The sequence below is a fragment of the Staurois parvus genome, unplaced genomic scaffold, assembly GCF_062004578.1.
Source record: "Staurois parvus isolate SC_StPar_1 unplaced genomic scaffold, SC_StPar_1.0 ptg000120l, whole genome shotgun sequence".
In the NCBI taxonomy this organism is placed as follows: Eukaryota; Metazoa; Chordata; class Amphibia; order Anura; family Ranidae; genus Staurois; species Staurois parvus.
In genome coordinates this window covers 6,106,237-6,127,222 of record NW_028317916.1, presented here as the reverse complement: position 1 = coordinate 6,127,222, position 20,986 = coordinate 6,106,237, and the positions used below count along the sequence as shown (strand labels likewise).

Sequence of the window (20,986 nt, the reverse complement as noted above, 5' to 3'; positions counted from 1 at the left end):
TACCTAAATCAAGAACAGAGATTTCACCAGAATACAAGAAGGCTTTTTCACATCCCTTCATATTTTGTCAAAATAATGTCAGTTATGATAAAGCGGAACAACTTTTTTTTTTTTTTTTTTTAAGTCCGCAAACGTGCAACTATAACGTAAAAACCCGTAAGTGTTCACAAAAAATGTGCAAGTGCAAAACACCACACGAAAAAGTGCACTTAGGGGTGTGCTGTGTCCTACCCCTAAAGGAGCTTGGACCACTTACCCTGATCCCCCGGGGCACGAAGCTCCTGATGGGGACAAGGTTCCCAATTGGTCCTCCTGGCCAAAAGGCCTGGTGGACCACCGTTCCTTGTGTCCAGCCGAAGCCAGACACCCAGTACTTGGTCAGGGGGCTCTCCCGAAGAAAAGCCCCCTAGGGATCAGGGGTGGAAGGAACCAAAAGGCCACACATTATCCCCCTAGACTTCAGGGTAGGCCCGAGGACCCACACCCTCCATCCGTGAAAACACACGCATAAGTAACAGAAAAAGTGACAAACGTGGGAGGTGAAATAAATTAAATAAATAGAAAATAAAAAAGTGGTACCGTGCCAAATAGTGCACAGACCAGGCCCTGAGGCCCGTAGCAAAAATTGCCCTGGACTTGGCCAAAAGGCCTGGTCCTTAGGGCGCTGTGCAAAAAGAGTGTAAAAACAGTGACCATGTGCCATCTTCACACTGTGGGGTCCCACACCCAGCTGTTACTAGTGGCACCCCTGAGAGCGTCTACTCAGGGGGCACTGAGTTTGCAGACTTTCTGCCTCCTCAGCCCCTAGCCAGACCAAGGTAGATCCGTCCAAATCAGGAGGTACTGGGTCTTTCCAGCTTTCCCAGAGGAATTACTCCCAGGGCCCCAGAACGCATCTTGGCGCTCCCCGGTTTCTGTCCCTCCGGTACTAGCCTTCCGGACCCCCATCATACCAGTGAGGGTACTATACAACAGCCATCCCCGCAAAGCTAGAATGGCCGGGAGCACCCCCACTGGACACTGATAAGAACAGATACTACACTTGATCTTAGCCAAAAGGCCGAGAAGCGCAACAACTATTTAATTTGAACTACATCTGGGCCTTACTTGTACAGTATAAGGTTTGGTATTATTGCAAAAACAAAAGGAGCACTATAGGTTTATATTACGGTGTATCAGATTTCATTTTATGTCAGAAATTTAAAGAATAGAAACAAAATAAAAAGTCCATGGAAATAAATTAAAAAGGTTTACACTTTATGCATAGATTATGGAAAAACATAAAAATTGTAATACTGTCAATTTAGGAAAGATACAAAATACAGATATCCATCTTAGCTTAGAACATTTTAGAATATTTGATTTCAGTACCAGAAACCTGTCAAAACCTAAAAGATATGTGAATTCCCCAATACAGGACCCTGTCCCCCCTCCCCCAACTATCACCTTTCCCTAACACATTTCATCACTCTAGTGGACCTCGGCCCTGAAACTCAAAAATAAAGTTATTTTGTCATAAAAATGACAATAAAAACAACATTTTTACTGTTCACATCAGGTTTCACTGTCCTTGAATTTGTTATCCTCTTTTTTTTCATCTAGTCCACTTCTGCCAGCGGCCATTGTTAATAAAGACAGAGGACGCTGTCTCCCTTTACTTCCTGGAATAGTCTTCCCAACTCCTTATCTGATGGCACACTCACAGGTGACATAGTATGTGTAAAGTGATCTGAGGGGAAAAAAAACTTTTTCCTGAGATGTTGTGAGATTTCACAAAATCTTGTGAGAGCTCGCAACATACAGATGACCTTTCCCGGAAATGTATCAGGGACGTAACCTTCCCAGGGGGCAGCTGTGAGGCCAGGGCTACGTCACCAATGCTTTACTCAACCAGGCAGTAAAATGAATGTAAAGGTAACTCAGTAAAGGCTTGTTTGTTCTTATGGTTGTGGAGCCACACCCCAACCAACCCCCCTTAAAATGGCAGACTGATTTTACTGTTGTGGGTTTAGTAACACTTTAAAGCATATGTAAAGCCAAAAGTTTTTTTTTTAAATTTTAGATAGAGAGGGAAGTGTTGAGATGGCAGTTTTATTGCTATGTCCCCACTGGTGAGATCCATCCTCTCTAGTATTTCTGATGGTTATTGTCTCCAGGATATTAACCACTTATGCACCACCCTATAGCAGAAATACTGCTACAGGGCGGCACGGGTGCACAAAATCACATATATATATACGTGATTTTGCATTTCTGGGTAGGGGGCGCTCACGAGCCGAGCGTGCGCCCTACCTTCAGCACCATTTGAGGCCGCAACTGTCAATCATCGGGTCCCAGGCAGTGATTACTCGCTGGCGCCTGGTGATTTCCAAGGATCTCCGACGGGGAGGAGAACTGTTTTGTTTACTAACAGTTCTCCTCCCTATCATCTCGGCGCACTGCTTTGGATGGATCCAAAGCAGTGTGATTACAGTGAAGCACTGTCAATCAGTGTGATTACAGTGAAGCACACTGACACAGCCCCCTAGTAAAACACTTCCAGCACACAGTTAACCCTTTGATCACCCCTCATGTTAACCCCTTTCTGCCTAGTGCCATTAGTACAGTGTCGGTGCTTTTTTTTTTTAGCACTGATCACTGTATTGGTGTCACTGGGGATGTCAGTAACACCAAGTCAGTTCACCCCAGTATCTGAATGCCCGCCGCAGTCCCACAGTCCCACTATAAGTCGCTGATCGCCGCTATTACTAGTTAAAAAAAAACAAATCCCAGTATATATACCGCCATTTGTAAAGACTATAACTTTCATGTAAACCAATTAATTTACACGAATTTAGAATTGTTTTTAGTAAAGACATTTTGGGCTAAATTTATGACGAAATTTGATTTTAAAATTTTTTACTGGACATGTTTAATAACAAAAAGTAAAAAATGTTTTTTTCTCAAAATTGTCGTAATTTTTTTTTATAGCGTAAAAAATAAAATCTGCACATCTGATATACCTCAATTAAAAATAACTGCATTACGGCAACTAGATGGAGCTGACGATCATAGGAGATAATCATACCTGGCGCCTCTGTGAATGCTTAAGGGCTAACTCACACCAGCAGCTTTATTATACCGCAGGTACTGGTGTGTAGTGCGGTCCAGCAGAATTCCTGCTGTGCCACATTGCACTGTTCACTTTTTTTTTAACAAACTTTATTGAAATGTCACACAAACATTTCATTAGGTTCAACTGGCCATCGCACTGAAAAAAAATGATTGCCTGCAGTGCACATGCACCTGGTGTGAATGGGCCCTAAGACATCCACACTATGATTTTTTTTCTATGTAGCACTACTCCCTTAGGGATTTGCTGATGAATTTGGATCCCCCTATAGTCCTGCACGACCAGTCATTCAGCATTTTCCAGACAACCTTGCTTTCGGAGACAGAAACAAGTTCTTGAGCTTTGGTTTTGATATTTATTGAGGGGATTAGAACTTGAATAGGGTAAGGGGGTATAGGATGCCCAAGGAAACCAATATCTGAGGACAACTTCCTGAACTATTCACAAGCTTCTCTTCTCTGATGCAGTCTCTGTTGGAGTGCTAGCCAGTATCTCCTAGTTGTGCCATCCCAGACCCTAGATGAACTCCTCTTCACCCAGCAATCTGGAGACTTTCTCCCTGAGTAGGGGATCTGGCTCCTATTCCTTTGAACAAGGTGGACAGTCACCAGCAGGGAGCTAATCTGTTTTCCCACCAGAGTGCTCCTTCTCCTATCCGCCCAGGGGGCGCAGTTTTACTCACTCAAATCCTTTCCCATACTGCTTGCGGGTTGGCTGCTGCTACCAGTCCTATCATCTGAACTGCTCCTTCCCTGCCATACAGTTGGTCCTCACTCAGTGGGCCAGTGAGTCCCAAGTTTTCCTCCTTTCCAGCTCTATGCTTGCAGGCAGGCCCCATCTCACTAGGCCTCCTGGCAGCCTTTCTCCTCTAGCCTTACATCTTCCTACTCCTTCTTTCACCCCATTCCTCACACTCCTGTTACTGAGCAGGCTTTTATACTTTTAAGGGATTCCCAGCCCCTTGCCAAGCCTTCTGTTGGGGATTGGCTGAGGTCCCTCAAGAGTGCAGCCAGTCACTTCTCAGATCCACCCACTCCTCCAAGGCCCTCCTCCAAAAGCCTCAGAGCAGGGGGAAATTCCAGAGGGACTGGCCTGCAGAGTCTCTCAGTCCTGACCACAATTTGACCCTTTTGGCTATTACACCTGAGCAGCTAACAAGCTCCTGTGTAACCATTAGGATCTAGCTCCCCCTAGCTGCACTAGGAGGGTGCAACATATGCAAAAACCCCTTAAAGTACCATAAAGGAAACATTTCCTGAGAGAAACAAGGAGGGTGCCAATCCAGACTTCTCATTCTGCAAATGTTATTTGCCTGGCTATCATGCTGACTCCCTGGGTTCAATATGACACCAACCCACATCAAGTACGCCGATAAAGACTTCAACTGTTCTAAGCTACATACTTGATCCAGAAGTAATAAAGCCAGTGGGTCAGCATGACAATATGTCAACTAGCATTTTCAGAACCATATCAGCAATGGGAATCTACTTATTTATCTTAGGCAGGACTACATTAACACTATATAATCTGATTGTACACTCTACAGTAGATATATCATCAACTATGTAGTGAAAGGGCATGCCTGTTTTAATACATTGCGATAAATTTGTTAGGTTTGTCCTTATATAACATAGTTTTGGTAAGTCTAAAGGAGATTGCGCAGACATATATGATCAAATTGTGCACGGCCAGGTTTAAGAAGTACATCAACCCAACATTTCATATTCCTGATATGTGCCTGCTGTACCATGTACTCGTATGAGAAAGTATCCTGTTCTCTTTGTATTGCTTCCTCTGTGTAAACTCATTGGTCATTCTGCCAGTCCCTCTCCTTTCCTAATACAAACTGACTACGCTAAACATGAGAGCACAGCGTGACAAGTTCTCTAGCTATTTAAAGGCCTGAGCCTGCTCTCCTCCAATGATCAGACTTGTCCTGACACAAGAAATTCTGAGGACCCTCTGCACACTGGTATATACTCTTTCAAGCAGACTATGCAATAGTCTGTTTGTTGTCCTGACACACACCCCTTGCTCAGCCTTTCACTGGGAAGATCAGTATTCTGCTGTTTCTCCTCCCTCAGCTCTTATGCGGGTGAGAACAGAGGGTATGATCACTTATAGAAAAAAATGTATTTATGTTTTTATATCTATATGCAAATTTATTTCTTCTTATTTTGGATTTTAAACTGGATAGATTGTTTTACAAGGTGATGGTTTACATATTCTTTAATCCATAAACTGGACCTAAACCAAGTCAATAAAATCTCATATAGGTTTCAACATGCTAATCTAATTTCAAGTAGTTTTCATTTTTACATAAATCTGCAGTTTTTATTAAGATAATACTTTGTGATCCTGCCATAAAGGTCATTGTTCAGAAAATTCCTGTTATGGAGCCTCCTAACCTAACTATAAAATTAACTCCTAACTATACATGGACTCAAAAAATTAAACTAACAATTGCTTAAACTTTAAGGCTAATACTTACCTTAAAATGTTAATTCACCTTTTCACAAAAAATGAAAAGTTGAACTAACACACTGCACCCTGCCCCCCTAATCCCTGGTGGTAAGTACAGCAGAGACCAGGGGGTGGGCAGGGTCTGGTGTGTCAGTCCACTTTTTCAATTTTTTTTGTGAAAAGGAGAACTTACATTTTAAGTGTTGAAATTGTTGTGTGCAAGAACATGTCACACCTTTTCTTACACACAACTGCTTAAATAAAAATATGGTTGTGTATTAGCTTGAAAACCTTTATAAATGTACTATGTAGCTATAGATCCACATGGACCCCCGACTCAAAAAGCTTCCAAGAGAGGTCAATGCCCATATGGGACGACACATCCTTCAGAGAGTGTCAATGCAGCTGGGCTCTCAGTACCTATCTGTGAATCTTGGAGAAGCTAAACTGGCTACTGTAGCTTGTACTACACCACTGCTCCATCACTATCAAACGAACTGACAATAACAAAATTGGGTTGATTTGCTTACATCAAATAGGCTGTTCACTTTGCAAGGGAAATTTCCCTTGTCTTAGTGAAAATTGACTTTGCAAAGAACACCCATGGAAAATAAATTAAAACAAAGCATTTTTTCTTGCACATGACCAGATGATGGAAGTCAGCAGAACCTCACCTCATTCACTAAATTTGCAAACTGAACAACCAATTTGCTTTTAGTAAATCAGCCCTAATGTCTTTAAATAGCTTGAATTATTTCCATAATAATTAGCTTATGTAAAATCAGGAATGAAAAAAAAATAGTTGGTCATTCCCCACTTATTGATTGGTTAAAGTGAAAAAAAAACCTGAAATGTTGCACACTGTTAGAGCTGCAGGTACCATATTAACATATTGTACATACATAAGCCTATTTATATGCTGCATCGACACTATATTGCCAAAAGTATTGGGACACCCCTCCAATCATTGGATTCAAGTGTTTCAATCACCTCCATGACCACAGGTGTATAAATGCAAGCACCTAGGCATGCAGACTGCTTCTACAAACATTTGTAAAATAATGAGTCACTCTAAGGAGCTCAGTGAATTCAAGCGTGGTACCGTGATAGGTTGCCACATGTGCAATAAGTCCATCGTGAAATTAATTGCTATTAAATATTCCATTGTCAACTTTTAGTGGTATTATAACAAAATGGAAGTAACTGGGAACAACAGCAACTTAGCCAAGAAGTGGTAGGCCACATAAAATGACAGAGCAGAGTCAACGCAAGAGCACAGTGTGCAGAAGACGCCAACTATCTGCAGGGTCAATAGCTAAAGACCTCCAAATTTCGTGTGGCCTTCAGATTAGCACAACAGTGCTTAGGGAGCTTCATAGAATGGGTTTCCATGGCCGAGCAGCTACATCCAAACCTTACATCACCAATTGCAATGCAAAGCATTGGATGCAGTGGTGTAAAGCACGCCACCACTGGACTCTAGAGCAGTGGAGACGTGTTCTCTGGAGTGATAAATCATGCTTCTTTGTCTGGCAATTCGATGGACGTGTCTGTGTTTGGAGGTTGCCAGGAGAATGGTACTTGCCTGACTGCATTATGCCAAGTGTACAGTTTGGTGGAGGGGGGATTATGGAGTGGAGTTATTTTTCAGAGTTTAAGCTTGACCCCTTAGTTCCAGTGAAGGGAACTCCTAAGGCATCAGCATACCAAGACATTTTAAGACAATTCCATGCTCCCAACTTTGTGGGAACAGTTTGGGAATGGCCCTTCCTGTTCTAACATGACTGCACACCAATGCACAAAGCAAGGACCATAAAGACATGGATGAGCGAGTTTGGGGTGGAGGAACTTGACTGGCCTACACAGAGTCCTGACCTCAACCCGATAGAACATTTTTGGGATGAATAAAAGCAGAGACTGCGTGCCAGGCCTTCTCATCTGACATCAGTGCCTGGCCTCACAAATGTACTTCTGGAAGAATGGTCAAACATTCCCATAGACACACTCCTAAACCTTGTGGACAGCCTTCCCAGAGGAGTTGAAGCTGTTATAGCTGCAAAGGGTGGGCCAACTCAATATTGAACCCTACGAAGACTGGGATTCCATTAAAGTTCATTTGCATGTAAAGGCAGGTATCCCAATACTTTTGGTAATACAGTGTATATTTGGAACTACCCTGTGAACATAAGAAAATAGATTTTATACATTCATTTAACATTCTGTATAAAGTGTAACAATTCTTCCTACTAACAAGGTTCTGTACACACATCTGTTATAAACATCTTATATTTTACACAATAATTACATAAAAAACGCAAACCAACTATACTTTATATCTGAATGGTTTGAGTTCATCGTACATTTCCAAAACTTGGCAGCACTTAAAGGCCCCTCCTGTTTCTCTGTCCTCAAGTATGAAACTACATATCTATTTCAGGGTGTCTTGAATCCATAAAGTCCAGAGAACTTTTACATATCTTTTCTTGACTGTCCGCAGCCAATTAGGGAAGCTTGTTAAGTGTCCAAACTACTCACAGCACCGGAGGGACATATCTGGCTGAGCTGTCAGGGCTCTCCATGCATGATTGTCATCTTCCATTTTCATGTACATAGTCTGCTGAGAAGGATTTCAGAATAGACCTGATTCACTGGACCCTGAACATGATATGGGGATTTCAAATTTGATGGAATGTCTGGGACTCGTGGAAAGCTTTTGCCGCCAAGTGTATAACTTTTTAATAATTTCATTTTCTTTCCTTTCTTGGTTTTCACAACCTAAAAAATGATGTACACAAAGAATGTCAGAAATGTCATAACTATTTTATAACTTATTCCCTGCTCTGCCAAAAGGAAATTTTTTATTTTTGTAAATAGAGATCGATTGCACCTATGTTGAGTGTGTACTACATTGCAAACTTGTTTTTAGCGACCTTTTTAAAAATTATACTGTGCTCATAAAATCAAATCATCACTTCTGTTTATACAGTAACACTATAATTGAGGTCCATGAACAAGACAGAGAGTTTTTAGCAAAATTGCAAGTCAAGATCTCTAAAATACATTGGGGTTGCTTGACAATCAAACTTGGAGTCAAAACAAATTCATTGCAATGAGGGCTGAATTTAGTATTCATTTTCCCTACTGGAACCAATAAATGATTATGTAATCTGAAAAATGCCCAATTCTTTTGTCCCCACCTACGTCATTGTAAAGAATTAGTACCAGGATCTGGTATTGGAAAAAATATGCTACTTGCTTTATGTGCAAAACTCCACCAAAATGGAGGTTGCAGAGAAAATATGATAGCTGAATGCTAACTTGTCTCCAAAGTTTTACAGCTCTGCAAAGAAAACAACTATCCCCTTCTGGCTTAACTCATTTTATAGTTTGGCATTACTAAACCTGATTTCACATTAAGGCTTAGCTCCAGGATTATTCTTTATTGCATGCTTTCATTTGTCCACCTTGGCACAATGTAAATATGCATTTCTTATACCTGATGGACCACTGGGGAATCTGAACATCACTGTAGTAGTTGGCGCTGCTACACTGATAGCCTAAATCTTCTGAGGTCCTGCAAGGGTTCTGGGCAAGGGGATCACTTGTGCAGCACTGCTGAACAAATTCGTAGAAAGCCTGGTATTTTTATATTGAATACAAGGCATTCTCTGATTGTTTAAGGTGGGGATTGTGATGTCACCACCCCTCTTTTCCACCTCGTCCAATCAAAGAACCCTTTCTATCCATTGAATAAATAAAAGGTGTACCAAGAGAGTGTGGTCAGTGTGTAGAGGTGAAGCCACTCACTCAGAACCAAAGCAGGTCTCTGAAGATTTACAGCTATCACCGTAGTAGCTCCGACTACCACAGTGATTTTCAGCTTCCCCTGCTGCCCATCAGGTGTGAGATATGAATACATGTATTGTGCCAATGTTAGTATGAAATAAAAATAATTCCTGAACTTCAGTTTTAAACATAACCTGGATGTATGGCTTTATACTTGGCAGTATGGCTTTATACTTTACTACTCTCTACACATATGTACACAACAGGCATGTATGCCCTTTACTTCATTATATTTTTGCCTTTCATGTAAAAATTCTCTTTATGTTTTCTTTTGAGACTATGTATCCAGGTATGACCAATATACAGTATATTGCTGCTGTATATGGTGTGCTGTACAATTGTATTTGTCAAAGCATCAACATGTCATATGTATAATGCAAATGATCATAAGCAGAAAACAAGCATGGTGTCGACAACATCTCAGCATTCCATTACCACAAAAATTTGTAGTAGATCATATGGTCATTTGTTGATTTATAGTTTTCATTCTTCATCAGTAGATAATCAGATACTTGCGGTATGTGTGGTGAGCCCAGTGTTTGCCATATCAGTGTTTCTAATTATTTTCCTGAATGGACCACAAATTACACCCACCAGGTTAAGAACACCATTACTACCAAAAGATGTGGGACTTCAAGATTTTATATTGTGGATATGTATATGATACTCTTCTATTCAATCATAATTGCCCTCTACTCTTTGTAGATTTTTGGAAACATTCCATGTAATCAGTCTTCAAGTGTCTGAGCAAGCCTATCTAACAAGGCTAACCACAATTATGGCTATGAATGTTGGCAAGCAGTGGTGCTATTTATACAACGTATGCTGGAACTTGATGTTCAGTTGTTAAGCTGGTAATGCACCAATTTGACTAAAGTCAAAACAGATCTTGTCTGGTATTTTATTGTGCAAGTCATATATGCACTCACTCAGTAATAATATGGTGTAAATTAAGGTTTAGTTAATGTGCATCTATAGATGAAGTCTGTACTGCATTGGTTTGCATGAAATCAAGATGCAGCTTTCTGTACAAAACTGAAAATTAGGCCTTAAGTCATGTAAGCGTTTGTGCAGTATATTTGAATTAAAACCTTCCGGTGATTGATGTAGTTGGAACTTGCAGCGCTATTGTATACGTTGTGACAGTGTGGCAATCTGTCACAATGTAAAAAGAATAGTTCACCCGGGATTCTCAACTTGGCAGGTTGAGGGGTTCCAGGGTACTTGTTTGATGCAGAGGAAACTGGCTTTTCACTTTCCTCATTTGTTGGTAAAGTCCATTTTGGGAGGAGCCTGGAGATTTCAAAGTGATTTGGGAGGGATGAAATCTCCAATCCTGGGACCAGATTTTTGGAATGGCCAGGAAACTGATTGGTCAGGTGTGTGTGGCTCTCTTCTAGAGTCAGGACCAGGGTTCTGGGCTCCACCCTCCCAAGGAGTCCATGTGGGTGCAAGGAAGCAGCCACAAGTGTGCATGGTGGCACAGAGAAGTCTGACAGAGCAGACAGGGCCCAAGCCTGTGGGCTGGAGAAACAGGAGTGCTAAGAAAGGGCTCTAACCCAGGTGCAGCGTGTCGTGAATGATCAAGAGGACCGAGGCATGAAACCTGAGCTGCGGTGCTGCTAAAGAGAGCCAGGAGGCTGAATATTTGTTTTCATTTGCATTGATGGTGGATACCCCTGCATGGGAAACCTATGTTGTATGGAACTTTCTTTTAAATAAAATTGAGCAAAAAAGTCCTTTAAAAAGAAGGTAGTGAGTGACTGTGTGCTTCAAAAGCACTACCCTTGGTGCTAGTTCCCACAACGTGCAAAAGAAGGTAACAAATTAAGAGCTGCACCTTACCAACATCAAAGCATATAACTGTGACATCGTGCTAAAACACTGTATATATAAAATCTAAATCCCAATACAAAAAAGTGATATAATATTATAAGTCTCTTTTAGAGTGCCAGTGCATAGGAAAAAAATGTGTCTCAGTTCTTATAGTGACTGTCTTCTTCAACCAAAAAAGAAATAAAGTGCAACCACCGTCTGTGTACTTTCATCACAACAATCATAACACAGTGCACCATGTCCCCTGCTCCTATAGGACCAAAATAACCAGAAGATGTTGACCCCCTAAGTGCATACCAAGGTAGGCTAAATGTGCTTTTCTACAGCCCCACTGTGCATAGCAATGTTTCAGATATAGCTCAATAAATCTTGTCCATATGTAGAAGGAATTAAGCAGAAAACATCTCTATAGTATAGTATTGTTCATTTAAATGTTTAAAATCAAAAGAAAAAGTCACATTCACATGGTACGGTGCCGAACCTGGAACACTGGAATCCTCTGTCAATATATGTAATGGATCTGCACTGCTCCAGCCAGCATGGGAGTTGGCACGTGTTCCAAATTGCAGAAGGGGGCCATGAACCAGAAGTTCCTGCCCCTACGTAATTCATCACATCCAAGATGATTGTCATGGTTATATGTTTTGATGTTGGTAAAGCGCAGCTCTTAATTTTTTACCTTCTTTTACATTATATGTTCACATACACTATATTGCCAAAAGTATTGGAACACCTGCCTTTACATGCACATGAACTTTAATAGCACATTAACTTTAATAGCATCCCAGTCTTAGTCCGTAGGGTTCAATACTGAGTTGGCCTACCCTTTGCAACTATAACAGCTTCAACTCTTCTGGGAAGGCTGTCCACAAGGTTTAGGAGTGTGTCTATGGGAATGTTTGACCATTCTTCCAGAAGCAAATTTGTGAGGTCAGGCACTGATGCCGGACGAGAAGGCCTGATTCATCCCAAAGGTGTTCTATCGGGTTGAGGTCAGGACTCTGTGCAGGCCAGTCAAGCTCCTCCACCCTAAACTCGCCCATCCATGTCTTTATGGACCTTGCTTTGTGCACTGGAGCTCAGTCATGTTGAAATAGAAAGGGGCCATCCCCAAACTGTTCCAAGAAAGTTGAGAGCATGAAATTGTCCCAAATGTCTTGGCATGCTGACATCTTAAGAGTTCCCTTCACTGGAACTAAGGGGCCCAGCCCAGCCCAACTCCTGAAAAACAGTCCCACACTATAATTCCTCCTCCACCAAACTTTACACTTGGCACAATGCAGTCAAGCAAGTACCTTTCTGGCAAATACCAAACCCAGACACATCCATTGGATTGCCAGACAGAGAAGTGTGATTTGTCACTCCAGAGATCACATGTCCACCACTCTAGAGTCCAGTGGTGGCGTGTTTTACACTTGTTGATGTAAGGCTTAGATGCAGCTACTTGGCCATGAAACCCATTCCATGAAGCACTCTACACACTGTTGTTGTGCTAATCTAAAGGCCACATAAAGTTTGGAGGTCTTTAGCTATTGACTCTGCAGACAGGTTGCGACTTCTGCGCACTGTGCGCTTCAGCATGCGCTGACCACCCTCTGTCATTTTATGTGGCCTACTGCTTTGTGGATGAGTTGCTGTTTTTCCCCAGTTGCTTCCACTTTGTTACAATACCACTAACAGTTGACCGTGGAATATTTAGTAGCAAGGAAATTTCACAGATGGACTTATTGCACAGGTGGCAACCTATCACGGCACCACGCTTGAATTCACTGAACTCCTGAAAGCGACCCATTCTTTCACAAATGTTTGTAGAGGCAGGCTGCATGCCTAGGTGCTTGATTTTATACACCTGTGGCCATGGAGGTGATTGGAACACCTGAATCCAATGATTTGAAGGGATGTCCCAATACTTTTGGCAATATAGTGTATAAATAGAATAAATGAAAATATGGCAGACATTTTTTAGTTTTTTTTGCATGGGTGTTATAAATTTGTATACACATAACACTATGGAATTATTACAGCCAAGACATCTAGTCAAATGCCATTGGATTGGTACTGCATACCATATTTCTTTAATATATTGTAGCTACGATATGGTGAACAATAATATTGTGGAGATATAGTATTACATTTTGCAACTGGAGCTGATTTATTACATTGATGTCATGGTGAAATTTTTTTAAATATATATCCATTAATTATGCATCCATTCAAATAGAAGTGCTGTGTTGGTCTACAACAGTCCACAGGTAAAGGCCAGCCAAAATGTTGTTTGTTTTGGACAGAGTGGGGAAGGCATAGAACCTGAATAGAGTTTTTATTTCTGTCTGTGATTCCATTAGGGAGGTTTCCCCTCACTTCCTGTCTCTGAATCAACAGGTGTAATAAAAAGATGAGGTTTTAACCTTTTAGTGGACTACTAAACAGTTTTTAAGGAGGAGGTGGTATGTTAGATGTTTACATGAAAACAGTACTACATCTTTTCTACAATTTGCATATTAAAAAGAACTTGAAAATTCATGTTGGAATGCAGTAGACATTTTTGAGACCCTGCACAACAGAACCAGATAAATACTGAATATCATTTACAAAGTTGATTATCTTCTTGTTGACTATCTCAGTGACTTAAACTATCATCAGTTACCCTTGAAATACTTTTATCAGGCACAAACACACAGATTCATTTTTTATCCTGCTTGCAAACCTCATTTTAAAGAGTATCAGGATCAGCAAGAAAACTACGGTAAGTACCGACTGCCAAAGCATTCTTTACACTACCATTTAGACCTCTTTACAGCCATAAATTGAATTGGCGCCTAAAATATCATACATCAAGAAACATTTTCACAAATATACTTACACATTAATTATAATGCCTTAAACAAAACTACAAACACAATTTAAGATTTTACATTTAGATTTTATATATTAAATGCACTAATGTTTTTCTTTTTCATATTGAAATTTTTAGTAAAAATAATTTAGTTATCAATTATGTGGAAACGCTGTCAAGTAAGAGAATTTTGTCCAGTAAAGACCATCCAAAATTCATCTTGATCTCAGTCTTCTAGTCATTACAAACATTGATAGAGACAAATTAGGCCAATAAAGTTTTGCAGCAATTACTCGAACATGAAGCCAAATATGTGACTTATTTATTCATTGAATTATCTGCCTAGAAAACAGTCATCTTCCAATCAGATAGCAATAATCCCAGCAGACTACATTTACAATGTAGTTACATATGATGGCTGTTTACAATTAGGGTTCATGAAAATGCCAATTTATTGTACAGACATTTTGTACTAGACATTGGGCAGAAAGAAGCATTTAGGGACTGGAATATTAGACATATGAGGCTATAGTACAATTGTAACAAAATAAAGATACATTTTTAACTATGCAATAACCACTGCTCTCTTCAAATCCATGTTTTTGAATGATAAGTGGAGGTTCACAGTCCAAAAAGAATATGATACTTGAAAAGCTCAAATAATGTTAAAAAAGTGGAGGCTATGCAAACACTTGGCAATATTAGGCTTCAGGGTAGCTGGCACTGATGTATGACCTGTGTGGTGTATGTGACCTCTTCAAAGAAGTCTAGACTACAAATACATTTAGTGTCTTCCTTCAGCTGGGCGTTTTAAACCTGATCGTGTACTAAAGACTTATTTGCACTAATTCAGGCTCAGTAATTAACTTGCATATTGACATGACCACTAATTGTTTGTTAAACGCAAAGTAAAGTGAAGTGTCACCAAATCAGACATGGGTTGTCAGACTAGCAACAATTAGCTATCAGAATATTTAAACAAATTCTGTATGATTTGTTCACAAATTAGTGAACAGAAGAGACAACTATCCAAATTACTTTTGGAAATTCTTACTTTTGGACATTTTTGGAAATTCTTACTGTGCAGTTCCTGGACCTTTCAGTATATAACCTTGCATCCAGGGGTGGACTGACAACTCATGGGGCCCCTGGGCAATAGGGGATCATGGGGCCCCTGTGTCCTTGCCCAAACTCAAAAAAGCCTATGAAAAAGGTAACAGGGGCATCTCATGGGACCCCCTACTGACCCTGGGCCCTCGGGGCAGTGCCCGAGTTTCCAAATGGTTAGTCCGCCCCTGCTTGCATCTATAAGGTAGATGGATTTGTTGTGGAGCCATTCCCTTAATTTCAGGATATAGAGCGGGGGAAGGGGACAATAAATATGTTTAATTACCAGCCCCTTTATTTCCTTAATAGACACAGTGAGTGATCGGTACCAATCACTTAATGTGTTCATTAATAACTGAAGCATAGTAAATTGTGTTTACTATGTTTCAGTTTGTAAATGAACAGGAGCCTCTTTACAGAGTGCTTTCTGTTCATTCACTGAGAGATCTCCTCAGTCCCTTTCTTTGTCTCAAAAGTGAGACATCAGTGGTCTGTTTCAACCCCTGATATTTCACCAAAGTACCCTCCAATAGCATAGTAAAAAAAAAGACATAAATAAAAAATAATGAAAACATTGTAAAAAAAATGTTTTCATGTTTTTTAAAAAACAATTTATGGTTCTCTGGCTGTACAGTGTGAATGAATGGTTTGTTTGTGTGGCTGGAGCCAGATGTTGCTCTATCAGGACATAGCAGCTGTACAAACACAGCCACAAGTCCTAATTTGATACGTGTGCAGGTGTGAGTGAATTGCCCCAAATGCTCACTCTCTGTGTTCAGGGCTGTGCACCTGCATCCACGCCTGTCAAATTAGTCCCTGCAGCTGTGTTTGCACAGCTGCTGCACCCCCATAGCATAACATAGACTGCCTACACACAGCTCTAGCCCCCCAAAAAATGATTCACACTGTACAGGCCACATGGATCATGTGAATAAGTCCCAAGACCTCAATTACACGTGTACGTTTATTTAGCTCAATACAGTTTTATATTTTAGGTTTAGCAGGAATGTTGCAAGTTATTTTTTGTTTGTATCTGCTAATTTAATGATTTTAATATATTTTTTGCAAAAAAAATAGTTTTAATATTTTGGGGAGGGGGCCCTGTCAGGTATGGGGCCCCGTAATTTCTAACAGCAGCCCTGAGCAGATTGTTTGCTTTTCAAGATCATTGATTACTATGTAATTAGCAAACACTTTTCAATCTGATGTGACTAACAGACCAGATTCCAACATAGAGATAACAGAAGGCAAGATGGAATAATGGCCATGTGCATGTGTGATAGCAAGACAACAATCTTATGGCAGCTTTCTGCTTGGCCACGGGCCATTAAAAATGTTTCTTTATTAAATATGCATCTGTCCACCACTGTAAAAGACTGATACTCTGGTGGAGAGGCATTTGCTTGAGGTGCATGCAGTGCCCTGTCCTAGGAAACATGTACTAATAAATAAATAAATAAATAAATGAATAAAACAATAAAACAATTCCAGTTGGTCAGTGATTTTTTTAAATGCTGAACGGATCTATGGGTGAGGTGCTTATCAGAATCTGAAAGACACCTTTAATTATAAGGGGGGCCTTAGATACAACCCACCATGTGAAAAAAGTGTAACCTAAAATAAAGACACTTCAATGTTTAAAAAGTCCTTTATTAAAAAAAATAAAAATCCCCAAAAAGTCCCTCATTGTAAATTCATTGTCATTCAAAAATAAAAAACAACAGATGACCCAGAGCACATGACCGATCCCAATGGTACTCATAGCAAGATTAAAGCTCCCTGAGCTGTTATCAGCTATATAAAAGAAAGGGGCAGGAATGGTGGTGACATCATTGCAAGCATTGCACGCAAGCACTGGTGGCTTCCTTAGAAACCAATGACAACAGGAAGCTGTCATACAGTATATACAGTCAAGTCCATAAATATTGGGACATCGACACAATTCTAACATTTTTGGCTCTATACACCACCACAATGGATTTTAAATGAAACGAACAAGATGTGCTTTAACTGCAGACTGTCAGCTTTAATTTGAGGGTATTTACATCCAAATCAGGTGAATGGTGTAGGAATTACAACAGTTTGCATATGTGCCTCCCACTTGTTAAGGGACCAAAAGTAATGGGACAATTGGCTTCTCAGCTGTTCCATGGCCAGGTGTGTGTTATTCCCTCATTATCCCAATTACAATGAGCAGATCAAAGGTCCAGAGTTCATTTCAAGTGTGCTATTTGCATTTGGAATCTGTTGCTGTCAACTCTCAAGATGAGATCCAAAGAGCTGTCACTATCAGTGAAGCAAGCCATCATTAGGCTGAAAAAACAAAACAAACCCATCAGAGAGATAGCAAAAACATTAGGCGTGGCCAAAACAACTGCTTGGAACATTCTTAAAAAGAAGGAACGCACCCGTGAGCTCAGCAACACCAAAAGACCCGGAAGACCATGGAAAACAACTGTGGTGGATGACGGAAGAATTCTTTCCCTGGTGAAGAAAACACCCTTCACAACAGTTGGCCAGATCAAGAACACTCTCCAGGAGGTAGGTGTATGTGTGTCAAAGTCAACAATCAAGAGAAGACTTCACCAGAGTGAATACAGAGGGTTCACCACAAGATGTAAACCATTGGAGAGCCGCAAAAACAGGAAGGCCAGATTAGAGTTTGCCAAACAACATCTAAGAAAGCCATCACAGTTCTGGAACAATATCCTATGAACAGATGAGACCAAGATCAACTTGTACCAGAGTGATGGGAAGAGAAGAGTATGGAGAAGGAAAGAAACTGCTCATGATCCTAAGCATACCACCTCATCAGTGAAGCATGGTGGTGGTAGTGTCATGGCGTGGGCATGTATGGCTGCCAATGGAACTGGGTCTCTTGTATTTATTGATGATGTGACTGCTGACAAAAGCAGCAGGATGAATTCTGAAGTGTTTCGGGCAATATTATCTGCTCATATTCAACCAAATGCTTCAGAACTCATTGGACGCCACTTCACAGTGCAGATGGACAATGACCCAAAGCATACTGCAAAAGCAACCAAAGAATTTTTTAAGGGAAGAAGTGGAATGTTATGCAATGGCCAAGTCAATCACCTGACCTGAATCCGATTGAGCATACATTTCACTTGCTGAAGACAAAACTGAAGGGAAAATGCCCCAAGAACAAGCAGGAACTGAAGACAGTTGCAGTAGAGGCCTGGCAGAGCATCACCAGGGATGAAACCCAGCGTCTGGTGATGTCTATGCGTTCCAGACTTCAGGCTGTAATTGACTGCAAAGGATTTGCAACCAAGTATTAAAAAGTGAAAGTTTGATTTATGATTATTATTCTGTCCCATTACTTTTGGTCCCTTAACAAGTGGGAGGCACATATGCAAACTGTTGTAATTCCTACACCGTTCACCTGATTTGGATGTAAATACCCTCAAATTAAAGCTGACAGTCTGCAGTTAAAGCACATCTTGTTTGATTCATTTCAAATCCATTGTGGTGGTGTATAGAGCCAAAAATGTTAGAATTGTGTCGATGTCCCAATATTTATGGACCTGACTGTAGAAGTGGTAAAAATACCCCTTTTATATATGGTTGCCGAAAAGGGGTCAGAATGGGCAGAGTTCAGGCATTCCTCCGAACTCCAAAATCACCAAAGTTCAGTCTAAACCTAGGTTCAGACCAAACCGCTGGCTCATCCCTAATAGCATAGGAAAAGCATCACGGGTTGCAGGGGTTACAGGGGGAAAAGCGCTTTCCCCGTCACCCTGTGCAGGAAATACAGTAAACTCAGAGGGCCTGTCCTGGGTCCTCTGAGACTCTGGTTTCACCTACACACGGTGATGGGGCAAGCCCTTTCTCCCAGTAGGGCACTCTCTGCTCACCCTCCCACCCAGCCCAATACAGCCCCTTCCACCCAGCCCAATACTGCCCCTCCCTCCCTGCCCTGCTCACTCCTGCTGAGTGGGGCAGGCAGGCCACAATCTGAACTGCTGGGTGAAAGTAGTTGGCTTATATGTGAATCTAGAAGTCAGAGGGCCTGAGTCTGACTACCCCAAGGTGTGGCCCAGGCCGGGCCATCTGAGTTTCCTTTTCTACATACTGTACAAGCTCATTGGGAGTATCTTGGTGCTCAGTGGAAGCAGCAAGTGGTAGTTGGGGGACCCCAGGTCAACGTCTGCATCGGGACCCACAAGCTTCAAGCTACGCCTCTGCCTAATAGTAACTGTTAGTTAAATGTTGCTTGTGTGTAGTAAGAAATGTGAATGTTTTACACAGTCCCATGGCTCCAATCTTTGTAATTTGAATTGTATGCCCATTTTTGGATATAGGTAACTCTTTGCGGAATGTTTTCCTGTACCATATAAGAATTGTTATACCATTGCTTGCCTATTTATTGTTGATCTACAGTATATCCATTTTGAAGCATTTGTAATATATCACAATTATTTTAGTGTTTGTAAACACTTATATATACAGTGGGGCAAAAAAGTATTTAGTCAGCCACCAATTGTGCAAGTTCTCCCACTTAAAAAGATGAGAGAGGCCTGTAATTGGCATCATAGGTAGACCTCAACTATGAGAGACAAAATGAGAAAAAAAAATCCAGACAATCACATTGGCTGATTTGGAAAGAATTTATTTGCAAATTATGGTGGAAAATAAGTATTTGGTCACCTACAAACAAGCAAGATTTCTGGCTCTCACAGACCTGTACCTTCTTCTTTAAGAGGCTCCTCTGTCCTGCACTCATTACCTGTATCAATGGCACCTGTTTGAACTTGTTATCAGTATAAAAGACACCTGTCCACAACCTCAAACAGTCACACTCCAAACTCCACTATGCTGAAGACCAAAGAGCTGTCGAAGGACACCAGAAACAAAATTGTAGACCTGCACCAGGCTGGGAAGACTGAATCTGCAATAGGCAAGCAGCTTGGTGTGAACAAATCAACTGTGGGAGCAATAATTAGAAAATGGAAGACATACAAGACCACTGATAATCTCCCTCGATCTGGGGCTCCACGCAAGATCTCACCCCGTGGGGTCAAAATGATCACAAGAACGGTGAGCAAAAATCCCAGGACCACACAGGGGGACCTAGTGAATGACCTGCAGACAGCTGGGACCAACGTAACAAAGGCTACCATCAGTAACACACTACGCCGCCAGGGACTCAGATCCTGCAGTGCCATACGTGTCCCCCTGCTTAAGCCAGTACATGTCCGGGCCCATCTGAAGTTTGCTAGAGAGCATTTGGATGATCCAGAAGAGGATTGGGAGAATGTCATATGGTCAGATGAAACCAAAATAGAACTGTTTGGTAGAAACACAATTCGTCGCGTTTGGAGGAGAGAGAATGCTGAGTTGCATCCAAAGAACACCATACCTACTGTGAAGCATAGGGGTGGGAACATCATGCTTTGGGGCTGTTTCTCCACAAAGGGACCAGGACGACTGATCCATGTAGAGGACAGAATGAATGGGGCCATGTATCGTGAGATTTTCAGTGCAAACCTCCTTCCATCAGCAAGGGCATTGAAGATGAAACGTGGCTGGGTCTTCCAACATGACAATGATCCCAAACATACCGCCCGGGCAACGAAGGAGTGGCTTCGTACGAAGCATTTCAATGTCCTGGAGTGGCCTAGCCAGTCTCCAGATCTCAACCCCATAGAAAACCTTTGGAGGAAGTTGAAAGTCCGTGTTGCACAGTGACAGCCCCAAAACATCACTGCTCTAGAGGAGATCTGCATGGAGGAATGGGCCAACATACCAGCAACAGTGTGTGC

The 20,986-nt window shown here is 41.3% G+C and overlaps 1 protein-coding gene and 1 pseudogene across 1 annotated transcript in view; both read right to left on the bottom strand.

The window, feature by feature from the left end:
- Nucleotides 1-956: 956 nt before the first annotated feature.
- LOC149467176 (U2 spliceosomal RNA) lies at nucleotides 957-1,072 on the bottom strand (annotated as a pseudogene).
- Nucleotides 1,073-1,236: 164 nt separating this feature from the next.
- Nucleotides 1,237-20,986, bottom strand: part of CPED1 (cadherin like and PC-esterase domain containing 1) — a 349,788-nt gene continuing 330,038 nt past the window's right edge. The window contains exon 22 of the mRNA XM_089672109.1: nucleotides 1,237-8,350. Within this exon, the coding sequence (XP_089528235.1) occupies nucleotides 8,177-8,350 (174 nt within the window). The 3' untranslated portion in view covers nucleotides 1,237-8,176. The remainder of the gene's footprint in view (nucleotides 8,351-20,986) is intronic.